The following is a 23429-nucleotide window of genomic DNA, read 5'->3' as shown; positions in this document are numbered from 1 at the left end:
CTGAGATTTGGGGGAGCGCTCTGTGGGGAGATGCTGCCGTGTGCACAGGCCAGCGAGCCAGTGGGCCAGTCACCGGGACAGGCAGCAGGGCAGTTGGTGGAACCAAAGGCAGGGGCCCCACTGAGCCCAGGCCCTTGACTGTTGTCACAAGAGCCATAGACGGAGCAGTGCTGCTGTCCTCTGTCCTGCTGGCCTCTGTCCTGCTTTCAGTCTGAGGGAGGGTGGCTGGCAAGGCAGCATCCAGGGTGCAGCACAGAATTGGGGCCCAGATGTCCTAGCTGAGGGGCCAAGCTGAGCAACGTGACCCGTAAAGGTGAATGAGGGAATCCGGAGGTGGTCGGGGGCAGGGAGGAGGTTGAGGGGGGCCCACCCCCCGCTGCCTCTGGGGACACTTCCTCTTTGGAGACACTGCCTGCACCTTCTCCTCTCACACAGCCATCTGTCCCCTCCCCTCCCTGATCCTGTCCCATGGCTGAGAGCAGGAGCCCTGAGGCCTGCTCGGGTGGCATTCCCTGGCCCCTATGTCATGCTGGCTAAAAATCCCTCTGGATCCTGTGTGTCACTGGCTCTGCCACTGCCTCTGCTGGTCTCCGGCCTGAGCCTCCCAGGAAGCAGCACAGGAGCTCAGGGGAGGGCGGGGACGATTTTGAGACAGGTCCTGGGCTTCTGGGGGGCTGTCTGGGTTCTGAAAGTCGCATAGAGCTGGTAGGCTCAAGGCAGAGAGCTGCCAGCCGCATTCTGTTTCTGGAATAATCTGAGTCTGCAGGTGGGGCCAGCCCCAATGGCCGACTGCTGCCCAGCGGGAGGGCCCTGAGTTCTCTGCCTGCGACCAGGAAGGGGCAGCCCTGCGATGTGACACGACGCTGCCTTCTCCCCGCTGCCCTCCCAAGGCCTGGTTCACCACAGAATATTTTTAGCTGACAGTCCTGCTCACAGCTGAGTGTTCACCCTTAAATATTTTATTAAGTTCCTTTTTATCGAACACAGGCCTGTGTGCTCAGAAGCAGAAACGCGGTGCAGTGGCTGTCCCAGGCCCCTCCACTCCTCCTCTCCTTACCTCACAGGGGTCCCCCTGCTTGGTGCAGGCTCCCCTGCCCCCATCACGGGCTTCACATGTGTGTGCTGCAGTTACCCCCCGAACCTCTGGCCCCACTGTGGTCCCGTCTCCATTAGACTATGTGTTTGGAGCCCCCGGGTCTGCCCCCCAAGTCTCTCTCTGACCCACCGTTCTCCCCATCCCTCCCTTTCTGGGCACTGGCAGAAATTAAACAAAACTTCACAAGCCAGAGCTGGGGTTAACCGGTGGGTGCATTCGTGCTGGGCCTACACTTGTCCAGCCTGGGCCAGGGGCCGAATGTTGCCTCTGGCCTCCGAGCTGGTTCCTGACCCCACTCACCTCTTCCCCAGGTGTTCCGGAGTGGGGAGGGCATGGGCATCCGCCTGGATAACGCTTCTGCCTTCCAAGGGGCTGTCATCTCCCCCCATTACGACTCCCTGCTGGTCAAAGTCATCGCCCACGGCAAAGACCACCCCACAGCGGCCACCAAGATGAGCAGAGCCCTGGCCGAGTTCCGAGTCCGAGGCGTGAAGGTGAGAGGTCATTTACATCCCTGCGTCTGTCCTGCCCTTCGCTGCATGTGGACTCTCCGGGCTGCACCCGGTCACTGCTGCTGCCAGGCCCTCTGTGTCCCTGGGAGTCAGCCAGGGCACCGGCCCTCGGCCAGGTGCGAGTCTTCCTCTACGCTTCTCCCACCCTCCTGGGTGAGATCCTGGAATGTGTGTAAAATCCTTATGCTTTCCCTCTGGAAAGTCCGACCCCACAGATTTCGGCAGGGGTGCCGGAGCCTGTGTTTTGAAAAAGCTCTCCAGGGAATTCTTAATTCCAGGAAAATGGGGAGCCCCTAGGCAAGAGCACAGGCCATATGGCTGAGGTCACTTTGCACAAAGTCAGACCCCCGCCCGCCCTCACTGTCCCTCCACCTGGCCTGGCACGTGCTTCTGGGGCAGCGGGAAGGGCAGCCGCAGCCCAGAGGCGTGAGCAGGGCGGAGGGAGGCCAGGGCCCCCGCCCTCGGGGTCTCACAGCCCAGAGGCCGGCAGGAACCCAAAATGCCCACTGGCGTCTTGGTCGGGCTCTGTAGCTAGAGATGAAACCACAGCCACACATTGTCTTGCCTTGAGGCCGGCGCTGCCATGTGTCTGTGGGCGTCTCCTGGGCAGATGCTGCCATCAGACCCTTGACAGGCCCCACTGTAGGGGGTGGCCGCCAGGCAGGCCAGCTCTTCATCCTCTTCTGGGAGTTCCCACAGGATGGGCGCCCGTAGCAGAGGACTCGCTGCCTTGCCTGCCGTGCACGAGCTGTGCGGGGGGCTGGCTGCCGGCCCCCCGGCGTCCCCTTCTCAGCTGCTTGCTCGGCCAGTGGGGTTGAGGCACGTGAGCAGTGCTGCCCTCCCAGCGCTCTGTCACTCCTCTCACCTGCTGGCCAAGCGCTGTGGTGTGTCCTGGCAGATGCCCCAGTGGGTGCAGAAGCCTTTGAAGAAAGTATGTGGGAGGGAGAGTGGGAGGGAGGGAGCCCGTGGGTCTGTGCTGGCTGGCATCTCCCCTCAGGCCATCAGCCCACCTCACAGGCATCGGAGCTTCTAGGCGCCAGGGGTCTCTGCGCTCTTCCATGAGGAGCCTGAGGGCTTCTGGTCTGCACGTGGCAGAGACGTGTCATGATGTCCTGTGCTCAGCCCGAGTTCTTGATGAGGGGGCTTGGTTTTCCCGGCGTGGTGTCCCGGGGCTGCTTCCAGGGCTGGGTAGCCAGTGTGTACCGTGACCCCAGTAGGGAACCCTGCTACCCACCCCATTGCTGTGTCATCCTTCTTGGTGAGTCCAGCTGTCCCCTGTGGTTGTGCCCCTGGGCCATGGGACCCCTGACCTGTTTGATAGCCTGGAGGGCTCACAAGCACTTAGTGTCTGAAGGCCCTGGAGGTGGAGAAGGGGGATCAGGGTCATGGGGCTACAGGCAGAAGGTGGGAGGCTAGTGCAGGACACAGGTTCCCAGTTCCTGGGTGCACCAGTGTCCCCCCCAAATGTGCACCCACACCAGGCCACTGGCTCCTGCCATGCCTGTAGCCTCTGCCAGCCCTGCACTTGCCACCCTGTGGCTCTTTGCGCCTCCCCATCTTGCATGCTGTGCCTCCCTCCTGCCCTCCCTCCCAACCCTCTCCATGCCCTTGCGGGGCTCAAGCGCCCCTGCTCTTCTCTGCTGAGAACCTTGTTCCATTTACTTAAACCAGGATCTCTCATGAGCTACACCCAGGTATGTGTCCGGGGCTGGGAGGGCAGGCACGTGTCTGTCAGCACTGTGCAAACCCACAAGTGTGTGAGCTTGGCCTGCACTTGTGCACACACACTGTGCCAGCTCTCACCGGGCTGCTCGTCAGAACCAAGCGGGCCTTATACAAAAACCCCCTGGGCACATGCACTGTGGCTGGCATGACCTGGGCACCACTGCAGGACCTGGGGTGCCAGCGCTCACCCTCCACAGTGGGGGCCAGGACCCTGCATGTTCTCGAAGCATTTGGGTGTGCCTGGCACTGGGGGACCACGTGTGCCTATTTTCGTGTCTGGAGCACTGATTCCTCCCAGCCGATGCCCAGGCGCCATGATTGTTTGGGAGGTACTGGTAGGGCCCAGGCTGAGGCCAGAGGAAGCAGAGCAAGGCAGCCACGCCTGGACTGTGGCTCCTCGGGCCGGAGGCTAGAGCAGGCCAGTGGCCATGAGGGTGTGGGCACCCCGCTGGTGTTTGCCCCTCGTATCCGGCGTAGGAGGTTTGACTCAGTCTTTCCAGACAAGCCCAGAGTGAAGTCACGGGGGTGTCTGACCACCTGGGAGCTAAGATCACACTCGGCCTGCAGCACTGACTGGAACCTTCCAGAGGGTCCTGGGCAGTGGGATTCCAAGCCCGTCCCAATCCCTTTGGGGTGACATTTTACAAATTAGATTCCCTGGGAGACGGTGAATAAGGTTGTGACCAACAGGGGCCGGTCTGAGTTGTGTTAATGTCACCGGCTCAGATGCCTTTGCCCCTGGGGACTGTGCCATCTCCCTCCTGCTCCCGTGGCCACTGTGCATTGTAGGCTCCACGCTGCTGTGAGGACCTCACATCCTGTCCATGGCCTGCCAGCAGGGGTCCTCTGCACCTACAGATGCACGCACAGCTCTGAGGGTCCAGCTCCCGCAGTTCTCTAGGGGCTGGGACTGGGCTCACACGGGTCGGAAGGCACCAGAAGGATGAGGAGGCCAAGGGCACCCCAGGCTGCACGGGCCGCCTCCACGGGGCTGGCAGCCCCAGCCCTGAGCCTGTCCTGTCCACGCGCCTCCACCGGACCCCCTCAGGGAACCTAGCAGGACCAGACCAGAGATTAGCACTGAGGTGTCCCCAATCATTTTATTATAAAGACAAACAAGACTCCCCCTTGGTGGCTGCAGCCCCTGCCTCGACGGCTGTGAGCACCTGTCGGAAGGACCTGTCCCCTCAAGCCAGAACCAGGGAAATGGCCCCCTGTCCTGCCAAGCACGAGGGGGCCTGAGGTACCGCGGGTAGACCCGGGAGGGACTCCCGGCCGTGCTCACCCACCCAGGCCAGGGGCCGGCTGCCCTTTGCCCTCCGCCCCAGGCGACTCCCCTCCCATCATACCACACTCTCTTCCAGCCTCTCTGCACTGCCCCCCGCTCCCCGGCACCCAGCCCCCAGCAGCCCCCCATGGACAGAGTGGCTCCGCCGGGCCCAGGCTCCTCCGAGGCGCCTGGCATAACCATAGCACCCGCCGCTGTCTCCCAGGTCCAGGGAGCAGCTGCGCTGGGGGCGAGGCGGGGGGCTCCGTGGTGGGTGGGTCTTGGGGGTGGGGCTGGGGCCTCCATTGGTCTGGGACTGGACATGGCTGAGCTTGAGGGGGAGGCGGCCATTCCCAGCCCCCCGGCCCCGAACCAGCAAGGCCACAGTGAAGACCAGTAAGGCAGCCACCAGCACCCCCCCCACAGCCACGGTCAGGGTCCCGCCCAGCACATGGGCCTGCAGGGCGTGGCACAGGGGCGTGGCAGGCAGCGTGGAGAAGTGGGCACAGCCCAGCAACTTGGTGGCTGTGAGGTCGGAAGGCCCAGCGGCAGGTGACAGGGCCAGTAGGCAGAGGTCATAGTCGGCACCAGGGACCAGGTGCTTCAGCAGGAAGTGGTGGCTGGAGGCTGGGACGATCCTGCGGGCAAAGTCTGGTGGTCAGAGCCCAGGCGTCGGGGGCCAGGGCCTGGGTCCACCCCACATGGCCTCACAGCCCCCGTCACAGCCCTCCCTCGCCATGCGCTCCCAGATCCCAGCTCTAAACAGCCGCTTCCCCTAGGACCACACGACCTTGTATGTTTAATCAAGAAGGCGGAGAAATCAAGACAGGCATGCATGTGTGGCCGGAGCCAGTGCAGGGGGACAGACAGGTGTGTGCCGACAGGCCCAGGGCGAGCCCAGGAGACCTCACAGAGACAGAAATAACATGCATGTACGTTGGCCACATGCTAAAACAGAGCATGGCCAGGAGGCCTGCAGCCGGTTCAGCCACAGGGACAGACCCCTGCGGCACTGCCCACCCTCTCCCAGCACTGCCCACCTTCTGTCCCTGCCCTCTGCACCCCAACCCCCCCTCCTCCCCCAGGCAGCTCTGAAGCTAAGGAGGAGTGTGTGGAAACCCCAAGGAGAGGAGGAGCAGGAGGTGGCCCCGCCCTAAAGGAGGGAGCCCAGAGGCTGCAAAGTGGGTCCTCACCGGTAGATGAGGGTCTCGTCCTCGCTGCTGTTGTACTGAATTTGGAACATCCACACGGAGTCTGCTGGCCGCCCTGGCCCCCAGCTCACCAGCCCTGAGGTGGCGGTCACCTCCGTTACCTGCACGGCTGGTTCAGACTCTAGTGTCCCCTCGCCCTCTGCAGCAGTGCGGGCCGAAGCAGCAATGTCCGAGGGCCCCGGCCGGCCACCTTCAGTGCTGCCATTCCCGCCATGGGGCAAGGCCAGCACCCGGAGCTCTACACGGGCTGTGGCCTCGCCGGCAGGGTTGGTGGCAATGCAGGTGTAGCCCCCTGCGTCCCCAGCGTTTGTCACCCCAATCTCCAGGGTCCCATTGGGGAAAGCTCGGGCTCGGGTGGAGTTGCCGACTAGCCGGTCATCGGGGCCGACCCAGTGCATGGTGGGTGCAGGGTCACCGAGGGCCCGGCACCGCAGTGTGGCCCGCTGGCCCTCCAGCACCCAGAGGCGCTGTGTGTGGCGGGCAATGAGGGGCGGTTCACAGGAGAACTCGCCCTCGGGCACGGCCCAGAAGTAGCGGCCAGCCAGGCCTGGCGGGGAGGCGCAGGTCTCTAGGTCGTCGGGCCGGGCCAGCCGCCGCAGCCACAACAGCTCACAGTTGCAGTGCAGGGGGTTCCCACTGAAGCTGAGCACCAGGGGAGCGGGCGAGGCCTCGGCGTCACGCCCCCGGGAGAAGAGCGGGTCGGGGGCCAGAGTGGCCAGGCGGTTGGAGGTGAGGTCAAGGCGGGAGAGCTGGCTGAGTTGGGCGAAGGCGCCTGGGGGCAGGGCGTCAATGAGGTTGTGGTCCAGGTTGAGGGTGTGCAGGGCAGGCATGGCGCCGATGCCAGCCCAGGGCACCTGCCGCAGGTTGTTGTAGGACAGGTCCAGGTCCTCCAGGCTGTCCAGGAAGTCGTCGAAGGCCCCGGGTGCGATGCGGCCCAGCTGGTTGCCGCTCAGGATGAGATGCTGCAGGTTGACGGGCCCCCGCAGGCTGCCAGTGCCCAGCTCCACCAGCCTGTTGCCATCCAGGTGCAGGGAGCGCAGGCTCTCCAGGTCCCCGAAGGCGCGGGCCCCGATGCGAGTGATGGCGTTGCGGGACAGTGTCAGGTCCACCAGCCCTGTCATGTTGCGGAAGTCTGGTGGCCCCAAAGCCTGGATGAAGTTGTCAGCCAGCCGCAGCTCCACTGTGCGCCGGTCCACATTGGGCGGCACGAACAGTAGGCCTCGGTGGGCACAGAGGGTGCTGAGCGACTCAGATAGGTTCTGGCAGACGCAGGGCAGGGGGCAGGCCGCCGCTCCACTGGCCAGCAGCAGCAGCAGGAGCGGTGGGGCCATGGTGAGTGCCCTGCAGGGAAGGGCCCAGGCCCAGGCCCAGGTGGGGTTGCTGCAGGTGCTCACGGTGCCCAGAGCCCAGTCCTAGCAGGGGTCAGGGTCAGAGGCCCAAGGGGCCCCCAGGGCTGAGGGAAGGCTGGGGCCTACAGGTCCAACCCCCCCAGAGTAAAGATCACATCTCCCAAGCAGTTAGGGGGAGTCCAAGCTCTGGGGACAAGGTGAGGCCTGAGACCGGAAGCAGAGATGGGCATGAGAGCAGGGAGGGTCCCGGAACTTCCTTTCCCTGGCGTCCCTGGAATCGCCAGAGCACCCCCACTCCGCGTTATCCCCTCCCCCATCAGGGAAGGTGTCCCTCAAACCCCTCCCTTGGCCCGTCGCCCCTCCCCAGCCAGCCCCCACGCTGTGCCCTGCGCGGTGGGGGGAGGGGGGCCTCACCTGGTATCCGTAGTTCAGGGGGCGCGGGCCGGCCTCCCCATGGGCCCCGCCGGACCCCACCGACTCCAGGTGGCTCTCCGGCGGGGGCGAGGCCCGGGGTTGACCGGCCGCCCACCGGGCGCCCTCCAGCCCATGGCGCTTGGGCCCGCAGCCCCGGCTCACTCGGTTCCCGGCACCTTTTCCCGGCGCGGCTCGTGGCGGCGGACAGGCAGGCGGGTGCGCGCCAGCGAGCACGCGCGCCGCGGACACGCACGTGGAGGGCGGACGGGGAGGAGCGCGTGGGGATCCACCCGGGCTGGTTCCAGAGGTCACGGGGACACGCGGCCACTGCAGCGCCCACGGGTGGCTCCTGGTCACGCCCGAGGCTCGGGCCGGCGCAGGCCCGCCGCGCAGGCCCCTGGCGCTGCCGCAGCGCACTCACCCTGGCATAGGCGCGCGCGCCCCCGGGTACCCTGGCGCCCCGGCATCCCGCACCGCCCGGGCTCCTGCCGCCGCTGCGCGAACCGTCACTCTGCAGCCAGCCAGACAAAGCGCCAGCTCCCGGGCCCCTTCACCATCTCTCAGAGATGGGAGTCTTTGTCACATGTCGCTGGGCACCCTCCCCAACACACCCACACATGCCCACACACCCACACGTCCCCGCACCCACAGGCAGGGCCGGGTGCAAACCCGCACTGTTGCTGGGACCCTCGCTTCACAGACACACTCTGAAGGTCATAACCGTTCTGCATCACCGAGTCACGTGCAGGGTCCCCAACACGCACGGGGCCCTAGAGGGGGGGCTTGGGCGACGCCCCCGTCGAGGGTGCTGCGTGGTGGGGCCGCGAGGGCTCGGCTCCGGGCTGGCGCCGCGCCCCACTGCCCGCCTCTCCCTCCCCCTTCCCAGGCTCCCCGCCCGCCCTGCGAGCTGGGAGCCAACCGGTCTCCGCCTCCGGTCCTATTGGTCTGTGCGGCGCGGTTTCCCAGCAGGCCGGCGGAGGCACGCCGTTTAAAGGTGTGCGTCAGTGGTCCTCGCCATGCCCGCAGCCCCTCCCTCCTCTTCTGACCCCTGTCGGGCCATTTCCCTGGGAGAGCGGCCGTGGATTAGCCTGGGTCCTCGGAGAAAGGGCTCCTGATGGGGGTGGGGAGGTCCCGGCTTCCTGCCTCAGAGCTGAGGTTTGGGTGGGAGCTCAGACGAGGTGGGGCACCCTGGTCCTGCGTAGTGGTCTCCCAATTAGGATACAAGGGAAGGTACTCTCCCCCCCCCCCCCCCCCCCCCCCCCCCCGCCGGGGGAATCTCCTAGTCCTCACGCTACCTGGATCCGCCCCCCTTCCCTTCCTTTCCCTTCCGACCTGATTCCTAAAGACCTGGTAGGTGGCAACTCAGGGAAACAGACCGAATTCTAATCTTGCCTGGCACAACAGGTAACCTTGGCAGGCTACTTAACCACGGAAACAATGTCCTCATCTGGGCCAAGGGGTATTGATGGTATGTACTCAGGTACCACATGGGGTGAGAGGAGAGGAAATGATAAGCCTTTGAGGCGCTGTCACCCGGCAGCTGGAAGCCTTTCTCACTGCTGTCGCGCCCCAGGCTTCAGCTGTTGAATTTGTAAAATGAAGACACTGGATCCTACCCCCGGGGTCAGCTCTTGCTCAGTGGCATCAGCTAGTTCTTGGTTCCTGTTCTGCCCATAAAAATGTTTTCATTCACTCTAAACATACGTGTTTGCTGGCATCCAGCACGTGCTGCCTGCCCTGTGCTGGTGGTTGGGGTACGTCAGGAACCAGATGGGCCTGGTTCTGGGCCCATGGAACTTACAGCACAGAGGGGATGACATAGCCCCCAAAATTACAAAGGGGGAGAGATCTACAAAAGGGAAATACAGGGTTTGACGGGATGGCCTCTGAAGATCTTTCTCACCCCTGTGTGGTTCTAGGTCCTTTAGATGGTTTAACTGGTATCTTCGCAAATGCCATGCCTTGGCCCAGTGGACATGTCCTTTAGGAGGGGCAGGGACTAGTTTCAGGGACAATCTGACCTGTCCCAGCAGACAGGCAGGAGGCAGATTTGGCTGGGTCCCACTGCGGTGACCACTCGTGGGATGCTGGTGGGCAGGCACCCTTGAGAGCAGCCACAGGGACCCGCAGCCCATGTTGGGCCTGGAGCCCCTGTTGAAGGTGCCAACAGAAATCTAGAATGGCTAACACATGGAGACGCCTTCTCTGATGTGACAGCCAGCGCTGTAGCCATGTGGTCACAGGCACACGCATGCTGGAATCCCAGCCACACAGCCTCATAGTCATGGGGCACCTGTCACAGTGCTGGTTCCCAGGCTCCCGTGCAGCCTCTGGGTTGGACTTGACCTGCCCCAGCTTCATCCCATTACGCAGCCGTTTACTGAGCAGAACTGAGGGCCCATGTGCACAAAACACATGGACACAGGTACATCAGACAGCACCCCCACCCCAAGAAACACTTGCAGGTGTGCGAGGAATGCAGACAGCAAATGATGAGCTGTCCGACAGCTGATCCCATGGGGGCCTCTAGAAAAGGGAGCCAGCTGTGCTGTGAGGGCAGGAGATGAGGACAAAGAAGGCCTTTGAGCTCAGACGTCCGGGAAGAGCTTAGCAGGCAGGTGCAGCAGTGTGGAGTGTGAGAGGGCAAGGCACGTTTGGCCTGGCCAGAGCTGGCCGTGGTAGAATCGCCCAGCTTGGCCAGTGAAATAGGAGAGGGTGGTGAGGGTGATGGGTCACAGGTTTTGGTACCTGGGTGGCCAGGCACTGGCCAGAAGGCGGAAGAGAACAGCGTGAGGAAAGCTGGTTTGGGACTTGGTGAGCTTGTGTGAGGGACCCACAAGGAGAGAGGCCCAGGAGGCATTTCCGCTTTGGGATCTCGGTGAACTGGAAGCCGGGAGAGGCCCTCCAGGGAGAGCACTGTATGAGCAAAGGCCTAGTGACAGCCCTGCTGCCTCCATCCTGCAGGGGTGAAAGGAGTGCCCAGTGGTGACCAGGGAGGAGGAGGACAGCAAGATGTCTTGCAAGCCCAGGGACAGAATGTCCAGGTGGAGCTGTTAGCAAGAGGATGGGCAGGTGCCCATGGACTTGGCCACGAGGAGGGACCTTGGAACCAGTGTGGCTGGTTATGTGTGTTGTGGGGGGTCTGTTGAAGGCAGGGGCCTCTTTTAAGCATGGCTGGGAGGCTGGGGATGTGGCTGCTTCGTGCCACGGCGCTGTGGGAAAGGCCCAATCCGGTTCCTGTGCTGTGGGAGGTGTGGAGGTGCTTGTTTTCAGATCCCTGAGGAAGGAGGAGGTGGGAGTCAGCACATGATCTGGGGTGAGCAAGGAGGGAGGAAGCGGGCTCAGCCCCGACAGCTTGGGGACTGCCAGAAGCGGGGTGGTGGTGAGGAGATGGGGAAATGCGACTGCACAGGACTGTGCTATCCTGGGGAACTTGGGAAGCTGCTGGCCCGGGTGCCACTGTCAGCTGCTTCTCCTTTCCCCGCCCTGCTGCCTGGTGACACCTTCCCACCCACCTCTGTCCTGCAGACCAACATCCCCTTCCTGCAGAACGTGCTCAACAACCAGCAGTTCCTGGCAGGCACCGTGGACACCCAGTTCATTGACGAGAACCCGGAGCTCTTCCAGCTGCGGCCCGCGCAGAACCGGGCCCAGAAGCTGCTGCACTACCTCGGTCCGTCCCCAAGACTGCCCTCCTCTCCCCTCCTCTCCCCGAGGCCTTGCTCCAGGCCCCTCGCCCAGAGAGCTTCCTAGCATCCTCTGCCCCTGCTCTCAATCTAGTCCTCTTCCTTTGCTTTGCCCTCCCCACCCCGCCTACCCTCCTTGCTCCTGATCTCAGAGACCCCCTTTTCTATCCACATGGCCCTCAATAGGTCCCCACCGCCTGGACCCAGGAGGACCTGGCTTTGGACCCAGGACGGGCCAGCTGGAGAGCTGGGCATCCTGGAGGCATCACCCCATCCCTGAGCCCACCTACTCTCACTCCTGCCCTCAACTCAAGCCTCTGCCCAGTCTGCCCTGACCCACTACCCACTCTCCCCACAGGACACATCATGGTGAATGGCCCGACCACCCCGATCCCTGTCAAGGCCAACCCCAGTCCCACGGACCCCATTGTCCCTGTGGTGCCCATAGGTAGGTGAGACCCATTCTGCCACCTCGTGGGGGAGACAGAGGAGGCTGCCATCTGCAGAATGGGTGCTAATGCTGGGTCTGCCCTAGGCCCGCCCCCGGCTGGTTTCAGAGACATCCTGCTGCGAGAGGGGCCCGAGGGCTTTGCTCGAGCTGTGCGGGGCCACCCGGGGCTGCTGCTAATGGACACAACCTTCAGGGATGCCCACCAGTCACTGCTGGCCACTCGCGTGCGAACCCACGATCTCAAAAAGATCTCCCCCTATGTGGCCCACAACTTCAGCAAGCTCTTCAGCATAGAGAACTGGGGAGGTAGGCCGGAGGGCTGGACGGTGGGCAGGGCCTGGCAGGAACTGAGCACCCCGTGTGATCAGGCTACTGGGGACTCGCAGGAGAAGCTAGAGGTGCTGACATTGAGGGAACTGGTGAGGACTGAACAAGGCAAACGGTGACTGGTGCCCACTCTGGCCAGGCCTGGTGCCAGGTGCGAGATCGCAGAGCTGAGACCCAGGAAGCTGAGGGTCAGCGGGGCAACACATCTTAATTATAGCACAGAATTGGCACAGAGGACACAGCCCCAGCTGCCCTGAGATCAGTGAAGGGAAACATGTTGGGGGGTCTGGGTGGGAATGTGAGGGACCCTGAAGATAAGCAGGGCCTGGCATTAGGCCAGAGCTGCAGGATATGGTGGGGTCCCCGGGACACTTGGGGCTGACCTGGGACTCTTGGTCCTTGCGCAGGGGCCACGTTTGACGTTGCAATGCGCTTCCTGTACGAGTGCCCTTGGCGGCGTCTGCAGGAGCTCCGGGAGCTCATCCCCAACATCCCGTTCCAGATGTTGCTGCGGGGGGCCAATGCCGTGGGTTACACCAACTACCCCGACAATGTGGTCTTCAAGTGAGCCCGGGGTCGGGTGGGTGTGGGGGAGACGCCACACAGCAGGTGCCAGGCCACACAGCAATGGCCCGTGCTCCCACAGCGGGCTCCAAACAGCCTCCCAGCAGCTGTGCCCAATAGGGGCTGCTATTTGGAAATGTCATCAAGTGCAGAATTACAGCTGGAGAACTGGAAGGGCTTCTAGCTCGTGGGCCAGTGGAGGCCCCAGGAAGGCCGGTGACTTGTCCCCGGCCACGTGATATACGGCGGGGGCTGGGACCTGGCCTCAGGACTCCTTGTTCAGGGCTTTCTCCCTCATTCCTTTGCAAAGTAAAGACTGGCTGCTACTCCTGACCTGGGCCCAGCCAGCGTGGACAGCTCTGCTCTGTGCCCACATGCCTCTGGGGCGACCCTGCCCAGCTCAGGCTGCCCTGGAGGCCACACTGTGGTGCCTGCCCCCCCCCCCCCCCCACTGACTGGGTCCCATGCCCCGTCAGGCCAGACCCTAAGAACTCATCACCCAGGGGCCACAGATGGTCCAGAAGCCAGAGAAGGAAGTGGGGGTGGGGGGTGGTGGGGGGCTAACCCCTGGGCTCTCCTACCCACTCAGGTTCTGTGAGGTGGCCAAGGAGAATGGCATGGACATCTTCCGGGTCTTTGACTCCCTCAACTACCTGCCCAATCTCCTGCTGGGCATGGAGGCCGCAGGCAGTGCTGGTGGCGTGGTGGAGGCCGCCATCTCCTACACGGGTGACGTGGCCGACCCGAGCCGCACCAAGTACTCGCTGCAGTATTACATGGGCTTGGCCGAAGAGCTGGTGCGAGCTGGCACCCACATCCTGTGCATCAAGGTGCCTGGGCCAGCCCACCTCTCGGCCTCCCTACACGTTTCCCGCTCCTGTCCTCCACAGGCACACTGTCCCCTTCTTACCATCTCGTCCTCTTTTCGCACAGGACATGGCAGGGCTGCTGAAGCCAGCGGCCTGCACCATGCTGGTCGGCTCTCTCCGGGACCGCTTCCCTGACCTCCCGCTGCACGTCCACACCCATGACACGTCAGGGGCAGGCGTGGCAGCCATGCTGGCCTGTGCCCAGGCTGGGGCCGATGTGGTGGACGTGGCAGCTGATTCCATGTCCGGGATGACTTCACAGCCCAGCATGGGGGCCTTGGTGGCCTGTACCCGAGGCACTCCCCTGGACACAGGTAGGGAAGGAGCAGCCCGTGGCCATCCCCTTTCAGAGCCACGCCCCCACCGGTCCCATGGAGTCTGGAGGGTTCTAGAATTCACACCCTTGCCTGGCCATGCCTTCCATCACCCAAGTCTGAGGTGGGACCTGAGCTAGCCCTGGGGTCCTGGAGGAGCAGCTGGGCGCTCGGCACATTTCTCAGCCCTCTCCTACCTCTGGCCTCCCTGCAGGGGTGCCCCTGGAGCGCGTGTTTGACTACAGTGAGTACTGGGAGGGGACCCGGGGACTGTATGCTGCCTTTGACTGCACGGCCACCATGAAGTCTGGCAACTCGGACGTGTATGAGAATGAGATCCCAGGGGGCCAGTACACCAACCTGCACTTCCAGGCACACAGCATGGGGCTGGGCTCCAAGTTCAAGGAGGTCAAGAAGGCCTACGTGGAAGCCAACCAGATGCTCGGCGATCTCATCAAGGTAAGCCAGGCCGTGCCCCTTTCCCCCGCTTCTGGGTCTTTATAAGGAGCCTGGCACCCTAACGCACGGGCCCTTCTCCTCAGGTGACACCCTCCTCCAAGATCGTGGGGGACCTGGCCCAGTTCATGGTGCAGAACGGGCTGAGCAGGGCCGAGGCCGAGGCCCAGGCAGAAGAGCTGTCCTTCCCCCGCTCCGTGGTGGAGTTCCTGCAGGGCTACATCGGCATTCCGCACGGGGGCTTCCCGGAGCCCCTTCGCTCCAAGGTAGGGAAGGCCTAGCCCAGTGCGGGGGGGCTTAGGCGTAGGAACCGGGCCTGACCCTCTGCTGTGCTCCCCAGGTGCTAAAGGACCTGCCGCGGGTGGAGGGGCGGCCTGGAGCCTCCCTCCCTCCCCTGGATCTACAGGCACTAGAGAAGGAGCTGACAGAGCGGCACGGGGAGGAGCTGACCCCGGAGGACGTGCTGTCAGCGGCCATCTACCCCGACGTCTTTGCCCACTTCAAGGACTTCACTGCCACCTTTGGCCCCCTGGACAGCCTCAATACCCGCCTCTTCCTCCAGGGACCCAAAATTGCAGAGGAGTTTGAGGTCAGTGGCTCTGGCACCCATGTACACACCCCCGCGGGACCTGTCCCCACAGCCCTAAGGACCCAGCACATCTGGAGCACTAGACTTTGGCCGGGCTGGCACCGGGCTTTCAAAGCTCTGGGTGCACAAAGTACCCTTGGGAGATGGAGCCAGGCCTTGTAAGGAGCTGGAGTCCAGGATGGGGGAACTTGCCTGGGACGGGGGTGGGTGGGGTGGGGGTGGGGCTGCTCTCCTCGCACCTGTCCCCCTCCCGCTCTGAGCTTCCACGTCCTGCTGCAGGTGGAGCTGGAGCGGGGCAAGACACTGCATATCAAAGCCCTGGCCGTCAGTGACCTGAACCGGGCTGGCCAGCGGCAGGTCTTCTTCGAGCTCAATGGACAGCTGCGTTCCATTCTCGTCAAGGACACACAGGCCATGAAGGTATTGTTCCCCGTGCCAGCCGGGTGGCAGGGGCAGCGGGGCCTGCTGTCTCACGTCCCCTTTCCTGTCTGCAGGAGATGCACTTTCACCCCAAGGCCCTGAAGGACGTGAAAGGCCAGATCGGGGCACCCATGCCTGGGAAGGTGATAGACATCAAGGTGGCTGCAGGGGCCAAGGTGGCTAAAGGCCAGCCCTTGTGTGTGCTCAGCGCCATGAAGATGGAGACTGTGGTGACGTCACCCATTGAAGGCACTGTCCGCAAGGTCCATGTAAACACAGACATGACACTGGAGGGCGATGACCTCATCCTGGAGATTGAGTGACCTTGCCCCAGACTTGCGGCCCGCCGTCCCCACCCCAAGCCCTCTACAGCCGCTGCTGCCAGAGCAGGCCCAGGCCAGCCGGGGCCTGAGGGCAGGAAGGCCTGGCCCTGGAGCGCCTGTCCTCAGCCGCTTGTGGCAGGACACTGCCGGCGGTGGCCCTTCCTTCTCCAGCCATCTATCCTTTCTCTGCTGGTGGACAGTCACTCATATTCACCTCTTGCCAAATAAGGGTCCTATCCTTGCTGGAGACTACAGGTGATATTACAGGTGGGCCTAGGAGCCAGGAGAGCAGGTTTAGGGGTCCTACCCCTTGGGGGGAGACCTAAGCCCCAAGTCCTGAGAACTTTCCTCAATAAAACTGGCTTTCCCCTGCCTCCACTGCTGGGTCCTTTGCAGGTCACCCCTCGTGCCACTCAGCAAAGTGCCTCTTGGACCACCCAGGCCAGCTGTTATTTTCTTCCTTGGAGGGTAGTGAGGATGACAGTAGTAGCCTTGGTTTAAGCTACTACTGAGTGCCTGCTGTATACATACCCAAACAGGATTAGCTAGTTGTCGCTGAGAGTCGGGGCCAGGTGAGCCGAACAGGCTGTTCTAAGCACTTAATACCTGTTAACTCAGGCAATCAGCCTACGCCCATTTTATGGACACAGAAATGGGAGTCACAGGAAGGTTAAATAACGTCTAGAACCAGCACAGCTAGTAAGACGCAGAGAGGGTTCAAATTCAGGTTGTCAGTGGATTTGCTTTCCAAACACACTGCTTTCTTTACCTTTTAAACCCAGGGCCAACCTCCCACTCCATCCATTCAGGACTGGACACAAACAGGTGCCACTTTCCGGGAGGCAGGCGAGATGGTGTGGGAACCTCGGGGTGAGGATTCTGCTGGGAGGTTAGCGACACTGGACTGCGAGTCCCAGGCCCTAAGCCTGCCCACCCTGACAAGCAGCTCTCAGGAGAACCGTAATCCTGAGCCCCAGTTCTCTCACCTTTGGAGTGGGACAGCAACCCTGCCTCCATCACCACTGCTGCCCCCACATGGGGGAGGTGAGGATGGACTGGGGGGTCCGTTCCTGAGCAGAGGAGCATGAGGAGGACATGGAGGGGCAAAGCCCAGATACTCTGACCCCCAGGGAACCATCCCAGCAGCCTGCCAGCCTCCTCTTTGGACGCCAGGATCCCCAAGGTACCTTCCAAATAGGCCCATGCTCACCCTCCTCTGCCTCTGCCAGCTGCTGCACAGAACTTCCCAGCAAGGTAGGTGTATGACTGTCACGATGCCCTTTTAGATCCAGGTGAATATAGTTTAGTCACAGCCAACCTGGGGGTGCCACAGGAAGTGACTGCACATCTGTTTCTTTCAACCACCAGCCTCAGGGAAGGGGACTCAGGACACCCTCCCCGAGTCTGGAATGGGACCTGAAAACCATTCTGAAAAGAAGAGCCGGTAGAACGTTAGCAGGTTCTAAAAAAGAATCTGTGTTGCAGTGTTGCTCAGCAGGGTCTGCTGTTCTCAGGGCTGCAGCCTTTGTCCCAGGCTCCTCCAGGGCCCAGACAAGCAGCACGGTGGCAGAGGTCCGAGGTGGAGAGAGCCAGAAAAGCCTCCACTCCCAGGTGACTCTGAGCTGGCTCGTTTTCCATTTTGGATCTATTTCCTCTTGTATAACATGAGGCTGGTAGACTTTGGGGTGGTCCTGGTGGGGCCCCACAGAGGAGCCTCCACCATGTCCGAGGGTATAGGTTGGAGGCTCCATCGCTGGGGACAGGGCCCTGCATCCCATTTCCTGACACTGGTATCCAAGGCACAGACCCCAGGATGAGCTGGGCCCACACCTGGTACCTGCAGTCCCAGGCCCACCTGTGTTAGGACTGGGGGCCTGGCTCAGGAAGGAGGAAGCGGCGAGACCCAAGGCACCCAGAGCCCCGCTCCCCCATCTTGTCCCTACTCTTGGGAACTGTCCCTACCAAGCTGACTTGCCCAGAGATTAGTGTTCAATGTGCTAGGACAGGTGGTGGGCACACTCCCAAGAACCCAAATAGATTAAATTCCCAAAGGTCCAAGGCCATGTTACCCAAGTTAAATCTCTTTAATATCCCAATACAAAGTTCCTGATGCAAAAAGACAATGAGAAAACCCTGGGAAGTTGGGGGGAGGCGTTCTGTAAATTGCACCCCCAGCAGCTTTTCAGGGCAGAGGCGCTCAGAGAAGCAGCAGTCCAAAGTGAGGAGGGGGGTGCTCGGCTCCTGGGACCTTGTCCCCTCACTCCCAGCTGCTCCGCATCCATTTCGAGGAGCCGCACCCTTTGGATATCCGCTCCTTTCTCTTGGTCCCTGGGATTCAACTAGCTCTGGCTTCAATCCCCTACAAAATTCCTGAGATCTCGGGGACCCCAGCCAGCTCCTCCCCTGCACTCCCCCTCGATGGGGAGGGGCTGGGAGCCCATGAGAGTTCACACGAGTGTGTACAGGAGCAGGGGTCAGGAGCACAGGGGCACCTCTGAGTCCCCCGCCCGCTCCAGGAGCACACACAGGGGAAGGCTGCCGTAGAGCTTGGGGTCTGTGAGGGGCTGGAGCAGAAGCAGAAAGAGTCCTACACCCAGGGTGTAGCCTGCCAGCAGGCGCCGCCGCTGTGGATGCTCGAGCGCCGCGCACACGGCGGGGAAGCCCATGTAATTGCAGAAGGAGTGGCAGAGGACGGGCCCGATCAGGTGTCCTGGGCGGGGAGACAGAGCAGCGCATGGAGCAGCCCCAGCACCTTCCCGGGCCTTTCCAGGGCCAATGACCCTCATTCCCTGACAGGAGATCAGCGCCCCGCTCATCCACCCACACGCCAAGGCCTCTGCTTCCTTCCATCGCTCAGACCTCACCAGGCTGAGGGCCCAGGGACTGAGGTTTAAGAAACAAAAACTTGTCGCTCCTAGAGCAGTCTTCCCATTCTCCCCTCCCTCCTGTGGGCCTGAGCCCCCAGAGACCCGAGAGAGACTGAGGACCAACCTGTCCGGATGAAGAGGAAAGCAGTGTAGGCACCGAAGACAGCTGTGTAGGAGAACTGGAACGCTGGAGACGTGGAGGCCGCGTAACCACACCTGCAGGCCCTTCCTGTCCCAGCACTGCACACCCATCAGCCAGAGACATCCCCTCCCCCCTGGGGGCAGCGGCTGCTGCCCCAGCACCTCTGGCTGTCCTACACCCCAACTCCCAGGGTCAGCACCCCTCTAATACTATAGCCCTCTGTTCCCAATTCTCCCTCCAGAGTGGCTATCGGGGACACCCTCACACACCCCAACCCGGGATGGCCCCAGGCACGCGCTCTAAGGACTCACCTGCAGACAAGATGATGCTCCCCACACTGTTCTGGCGGAAACGAAGCTGCTCAAAAATGTGGTGAAAATGCGCTGGGAGGAAGGTGAAAACCACATCACCTTCTGCTCAGCCTGCCCTACAGGCCCTACCCTGGCCCCGAGCCCCATTCTTGGCTCTCATGCTGCAAACATCTTAACAGGACCAGGTTGGACAGACTCACCGACTCCAAAGAAGAGCGGGCAGGTGAACACGGCAGGGCCCAGGCCGGTACACGGTGCCAACATGGGCAGCATGCAGGCCCGGAACACCAGCTCCTCCGTCAGGGGAGCGATCACTTGGTTCCGCAGCCAGCGCATGTCCGTGAGGCAGCGGGCCCAGGAACGAGGGGCTAGGGTGGCGATTCAGGCCAAGCAATGAGTGACTAGCAAGTGAACAGAGAAACCCGCAGGGCCCCAAATGCCCCTCTCCCACAAACTTCCCGGTCAAACTCAGATTAGGTATCAATACTCCTGAGAAGAGGTAAACGGCGAGCTTGGTTTATCAGACCCCAGCATAAGACAACATCTCAAGAGGACTGAACAGAAAGGCATTCGTAGCTGAGGCAGGACGTCCTGGATGTGAACTTGGGAAACATCAAAATCTGCCCAAGACCAGCTCTGGTTTGGAGAAGCCAGAGGTTAGGGAAAGCAAGGAACAATGCTCTCTACTCCACACCAAGTGCTGCTGGGGGCCCTAGGGGACTCCTTGGATATCAGGGGCCGACTCCTACAGGCCACTTACTACATATTCCCATGTTACTGACGAGGAAACACCACATCTCACATCTCACAGTCAGGTCCCACCATGAGACGGATGAGTGCCTTTGTCCTGAACTGCCTGTGCCTACTTTTTCCCTCAGCCCTGAAGACTCACCTAAGACAACCTTCAACCCGTCTGCCAGGTCACAGGGGCAATCCATAGAGAGCTGCATCAGTGGGCCCAGAAAAAGGATCTGAAAGCAGAAAAACAGGTGCAATCAAACGAAAGGCTTAAACCATAATCCACTGCCCTTGCCCAGACAAGGCCGCATGAGACGCTTCCTGTTCTCTGCCAGGATTTCCCGAGAGCCTCCAGCCATCTCACAATTCCTGCCTCCCATCAGTCAAAAACAACACTATCAGACTAAGAAAAAAAGTAACAAAAAGGAGCCTCATGCTAATAACAAAAAACAGGAGGGAAGATAAAGCAGGACTCACCATGGTCAGTAGCAGGGGCAGCAATGCTGCTGGGAAAATGCCCTCCAGCCTGAAGCCCATCAGCGTGAGCAGGGATGTGCCTGGCTGAGCCACAGGAACGGGGGCATCAGTCTTGCTCCCTCCCCCAAAGACCCGAGACCTCTCCCCGGTTGCCCTCTGCCCCGCCTCCGTCGCACCTGGATGCCTGTCAGTTCCCTCCAGAGTAGCACGCAAAGGGGCGACAGGCTGGACACCACCAGGACACTGGTGAAGCGCCGCTTGATGACGGCAGGGTGGTCCCTACGGAGGAGGCCGAAAGTTCAGGGGGCCCACAGCCGCCTGCAGACAACGCCGCCCCGCCCGCGGCTCGCCCGAGCTCCGCCCGCAGCCCCGCCTCGCGGAGGCGCGGGTTCCAGCCGCGCGCGCAGCCCCCGCACCTGGGCAGCTCGCTCTTCCAGACATAGAGGCTGCCCACGTAGGAGCAGGCGAGGCTGAGGCAGGAGAACACCGACACCCAGCAGCACAGCCCGGGACCCGGACCGCCCAGAGCCGCCGACTCGGGCTGCCGCTCCGGCCGTGACACCGACAGCAGGCGCAGCCCATCCCCGCCCAGCGCCGCCATCGCGCCCGGACCCGCGGCGCCCAAGAGTGACGCGAACCTCCGGGGCTCGGCCCGCGCCTGCCGAAAACTCGGGTGACGTCATCCGGAGGCGCGGGCTCCCAGCCCCGCCCTCGACTCCGCCCGCGACACTGAAACAGACCCGGTGCGTGGAGCAGGTTTATTGAAAAACAGACAACACGTGGTCCCCGCAGCCATCCTGCGCGGGGAGAGGGCTTGACTCAGGGGTCGGGACTCAGCCACTCCGACAGGTTGGAGACCTCCTGCAGCCACAGCGCGTCCTGCGGGAAGAAGGGGGGTCGGGGGGTGAGGACCCCTCGGCAGCTGCCGAATCCCCGCCCTCCCCTGCGCGGCCCTCGCTGGGTTACCTCCTGGCTCCTCCCGGGGCCCGCCCTGCTTCCGCTAGGGGTCAAGGAGGCCTCTGGGGACTCGGTGCAGTGCCGGGCACCCTCTGACGCGCTCGGGCCCCTGGCAGAGTAGAAATCCTGCGTGTCCTTCACGACCTGGCGGAGGCTGCCTTTCTTGAGCCTCTTGTTTTCCACTTGCCCGCTGGTCCCTAGGAGAAAACAAGCCCACTCATCTTACACAGCCCTGTGCTAGAAAGACCCTTGGGGAAACCTGGGTGAAAGGGAGAAGCTGGGGGCCCCCCGCTCTATCAGCTTTCCCACCTTAGAAACCTTTCATCAGGTCCCGTCCAGATCAAAACCCGGCAGCTCCGGGTTTTGACAGAGCCCTAGAAAGTAGTTTACAGGCTCTGGGCCTCACGTGGAAAGGTGCTGCTGGCTCGGGTAGTAGATGGCCTAGTAGACGGCCGTCAGCTGTAGCCAGTTAGCCAATTGGCAGCCAATATAACTGCTGCAGCAACGGAGGAGAGCCGAGGAACAAAGTCGAGAGGAGTGGAGGAGAGTCGTCAGTCAGTTGGCAGAAAAACGGACAGCAGGTCGCACGTCCGGTGAACCCAGCCTCCAGTGAGACCACAGTGGTATGACTCCCCTACCTATGGCTCCGTGGGTGTTCCTTTTTGGCCTCACCATATCCTGCGTTCTTATGTGGGGAGAGGGACCAGAGAACCCGCAGGCCGCCCCGCACGACAAATGGCGCAGCGAGCAGGGTATGGTGCCGGCCAAAACCTACCAATGCATGGTGGAGCGGTTTGTGCATGTGAGAGCTCAGCTTCCGGAGGCCCATGAGGAGCGACACCGGGAACGGGAGGCACGGTCTTCCTGGGAGACTCAAGCCTCCAGCTGGCACACCACCTTCTTGGCCATGAAAGGCGTTGCCTTCATTTTGGTGATCTGCTGTGGCCTTGGGCTCTGAGGGTTGTGGACATCTTACACGGAGGCCTCCACCCCCTCAGACACCTGGCATGGTGAGCAAGATCCTGACAAGGCAGGAATGGAGTCTGACTCTGGGCAGGAGGACGTGTGGCCCCCACACAGTGTGTGGTGTCCGGTGGCCACTGTTCTCAGGAGTTGGACCCCCAAGGAGAGGTGGGAGGACATAGACGGCTCTCCGGCCAGCGTGGAGAGGGCCCTGCAGGCTCTGGCTGAGCGGTTGCCGGAGGAGGAGAAGGCTACAGCCGGCCGTGTGGGCTGGATGTTCCTCAAGGCCTTGAGTTGCAACACGGAAAATACGCTTAGTGAAATGGCCCAGGTACAGGACCAGGTGTCCTGGTTGGAAGCGCTGGAAGCTCGGGTCCGCCTGTTAGAAGAGGGACCCCACAGTGGAGACTCTGAGGCAGAGGCGGAGGAAGCTAGTGGAGACAATGTAGCTCCCAACCCTCAAGCCCAGCCAATCTTGAAGCAAAGGGTAAAACTTGAGCAACCTTTGGGCCCCGGGGGCGTTGCTGCCGGCAACCCACCTGTGACTGAGTTCACAGCCTACACCCGTTATACTCCCACTGAGTTGCAGGAGCTGGGGAGGCAGTACAGACAGTGCCCTGGAGAGCCAGTCTCGGCTTGGCTATTACGTTTATGGGATGAGGGAGCAGACAACATTCTCTGCTCCCCAGGCGAGATGGAAAAGCTAGCCTTCGTGACAGCGCATCCGTCCCTGCGACAAAGGTTACAAAACTGCCATAGATTGGCCAACAACCAGGGCAACCATTCTCTAATGGCGTGGCTCACGGCTGCGGTACGCACCGTATGGGAACAGGCTGGCGAGCTGCCAGACACTGTGAGTCAATGGCAGTCATATACAGAACTTACGCAAATAATCCATGAAATGGGTATGAGACATGCTATTTTTAACCTCAACATGCAGGGCCCAGATGACGAGCTTTTTACTGCCAGCATGAGAGATCTGGTTTTGGATACAGCACCTGCAAGTGCTTTTGAATCCTTGATTGCTATTCTTACACCGTATGTAGGGCGACAGATCCATGAAGTTACAGCTGCCATGGTCACCCTAGGGGATGTTGAAAGCCGGAGGCGAAGGAAGTTAAGACAGGATGTCTGCGCAGTTGAGACCTGGAAGCCCAAACCAAAGGTAAAGGGGCGAGGTCGCGGGCCTCAGAGAGTAACACGCGCACAGATGTGGCGTGATCTCGTGGCAGCAGGGATCGATAGAAAGAAAATAGACCGACAACCCAATGCACTCCTGCTGGAACTTTGGAAACAGTTGCGTCCGGAACAACAATTCCGGAGAAGCGTAAAGGAGGAGTCTGGGAAAGCGCGACCCGTGTCCCTCCAGGACTTCATGCAGCCGCTTGAGGCCGGCTCCTC

The 23429-nt window shown here is 61.8% G+C and overlaps 4 protein-coding genes across 30 annotated transcripts in view; 1 reads left to right on the top strand and 3 right to left on the bottom strand.

Annotated features, from left to right (window-relative positions):
- PC (pyruvate carboxylase) overlaps window positions 1–15947 on the top strand; it is a 92587-nt gene extending 76640 nt beyond the window's left edge. For all 19 annotated transcript variants that reach the window (XM_019737667.3, XM_074336747.2, XM_074336746.2 and 16 more), the window contains 12 exons: window positions 1408–1590; window positions 11103–11247; window positions 11619–11708; window positions 11796–12017; window positions 12446–12602; window positions 13192–13432; window positions 13536–13785; window positions 14000–14244; window positions 14328–14507; window positions 14582–14830; window positions 15110–15250; window positions 15325–15947. In XM_019737667.3, coding sequence (XP_019593226.3) covers window positions 1408–1590; window positions 11103–11247; window positions 11619–11708; window positions 11796–12017; window positions 12446–12602; window positions 13192–13432; window positions 13536–13785; window positions 14000–14244; window positions 14328–14507; window positions 14582–14830; window positions 15110–15250; window positions 15325–15573 — 2352 coding nt within the window. In that variant the 3' untranslated portion in view covers window positions 15574–15947. The remainder of the gene's footprint in view (window positions 1–1407; window positions 1591–11102; window positions 11248–11618; window positions 11709–11795; window positions 12018–12445; window positions 12603–13191; window positions 13433–13535; window positions 13786–13999; window positions 14245–14327; window positions 14508–14581; window positions 14831–15109; window positions 15251–15324) is intronic.
- On the bottom strand, window positions 4415–8796 carry LRFN4 (leucine rich repeat and fibronectin type III domain containing 4). The gene is made up of 3 exons (XM_019737674.3): window positions 7575–8796; window positions 5794–7152; window positions 4415–5238 (listed from the first exon to the last, which is right to left on the bottom strand). Exons 2-3 carry the CDS (start codon window positions 7140–7142, stop codon window positions 4677–4679), a joined length of 1911 nt encoding a protein of 636 aa, XP_019593233.1. The 5' UTR covers window positions 7143–7152; window positions 7575–8796; the 3' UTR covers window positions 4415–4676.
- Window positions 15948–17638: 1691 nt separating the features above from the next.
- RCE1 (Ras converting CAAX endopeptidase 1) lies at window positions 17639–20869 on the bottom strand. 9 transcript variants are annotated; one of them, XM_019737678.3, is made up of 8 exons: window positions 20525–20863; window positions 20285–20387; window positions 20109–20188; window positions 19786–19864; window positions 19094–19261; window positions 18894–18965; window positions 18565–18669; window positions 17639–18283 (listed from the first exon to the last, which is right to left on the bottom strand). In XM_019737678.3, the coding sequence occupies exons 1-8, from the start codon at window positions 20789–20791 to the stop codon at window positions 18048–18050; spliced, it is 1110 nt and encodes a 369-aa protein (XP_019593237.2). In that variant the 5' UTR covers window positions 20792–20863; the 3' UTR covers window positions 17639–18047. The 9 variants fall into 9 exon arrangements, with proteins under 9 accessions (XP_019593237.2, XP_019593239.2, XP_019593238.2 ...); XM_019737680.3 differs by having other exon boundaries at window positions 18565–18606; XM_019737679.3 differs by having other exon boundaries at window positions 18565–18627; window positions 20525–20859.
- TOP6BL (TOP6B like initiator of meiotic double strand breaks) overlaps window positions 20853–23429 on the bottom strand; it is a 61159-nt gene continuing 58582 nt past the window's right edge. The window contains exons 14-15 of the mRNA XM_088789721.1: window positions 21075–21262; window positions 20853–20987 (exon numbers count right to left, since the gene is read on the bottom strand). Coding sequence (XP_088645847.1) covers window positions 20928–20987; window positions 21075–21262 — 248 coding nt within the window. The 3' untranslated portion in view covers window positions 20853–20927. The remainder of the gene's footprint in view (window positions 20988–21074; window positions 21263–23429) is intronic.

The sequence above is a fragment of the Rhinolophus sinicus genome, chromosome 14, assembly GCF_057876585.1.
Source record: "Rhinolophus sinicus isolate RSI-liver-muscle chromosome 14, RSI-T2T, whole genome shotgun sequence".
Taxonomy (NCBI): domain Eukaryota; kingdom Metazoa; phylum Chordata; class Mammalia; order Chiroptera; family Rhinolophidae; genus Rhinolophus; species Rhinolophus sinicus.
Note: the sequence above shows the minus strand (reverse complement) of the source record. Positions and strands in the feature narration are given on the sequence as shown.

Coding starts and splice junctions, on each gene's coding strand:
- LRFN4 (XM_019737674.3), bottom strand. CDS start 7,142: ATGGCCCCACCGCTCCTGCTGCTGCTGCTGGCCAGTGGAGCGGCGGCC. Junction 5,239..5,793: donor GACGAGACCCTCATCTACCG/GTGAGGACCCAC, acceptor CTTTGCCCGCAG/GATCGTCCCAGCCTCCAGCC.
- RCE1 (XM_019737678.3), bottom strand. CDS start 20,791: ATGACGTCACCCGAGTTTTCGGCAGGCGCGGGCCGAGCCCCGGAGGTT. Junction 18,966..19,093: donor CCCGCTCTTCTTTGGAGTCG/GTGAGTCTGTCC, acceptor CCTTCCTCCCAG/CGCATTTTCACCACATTTTT. Junction 18,670..18,893: donor GAGCATCATCTTGTCTGCAG/GTGAGTCCTTAG, acceptor GTGCTGGGACAG/GAAGGGCCTGCAGGTGTGGT.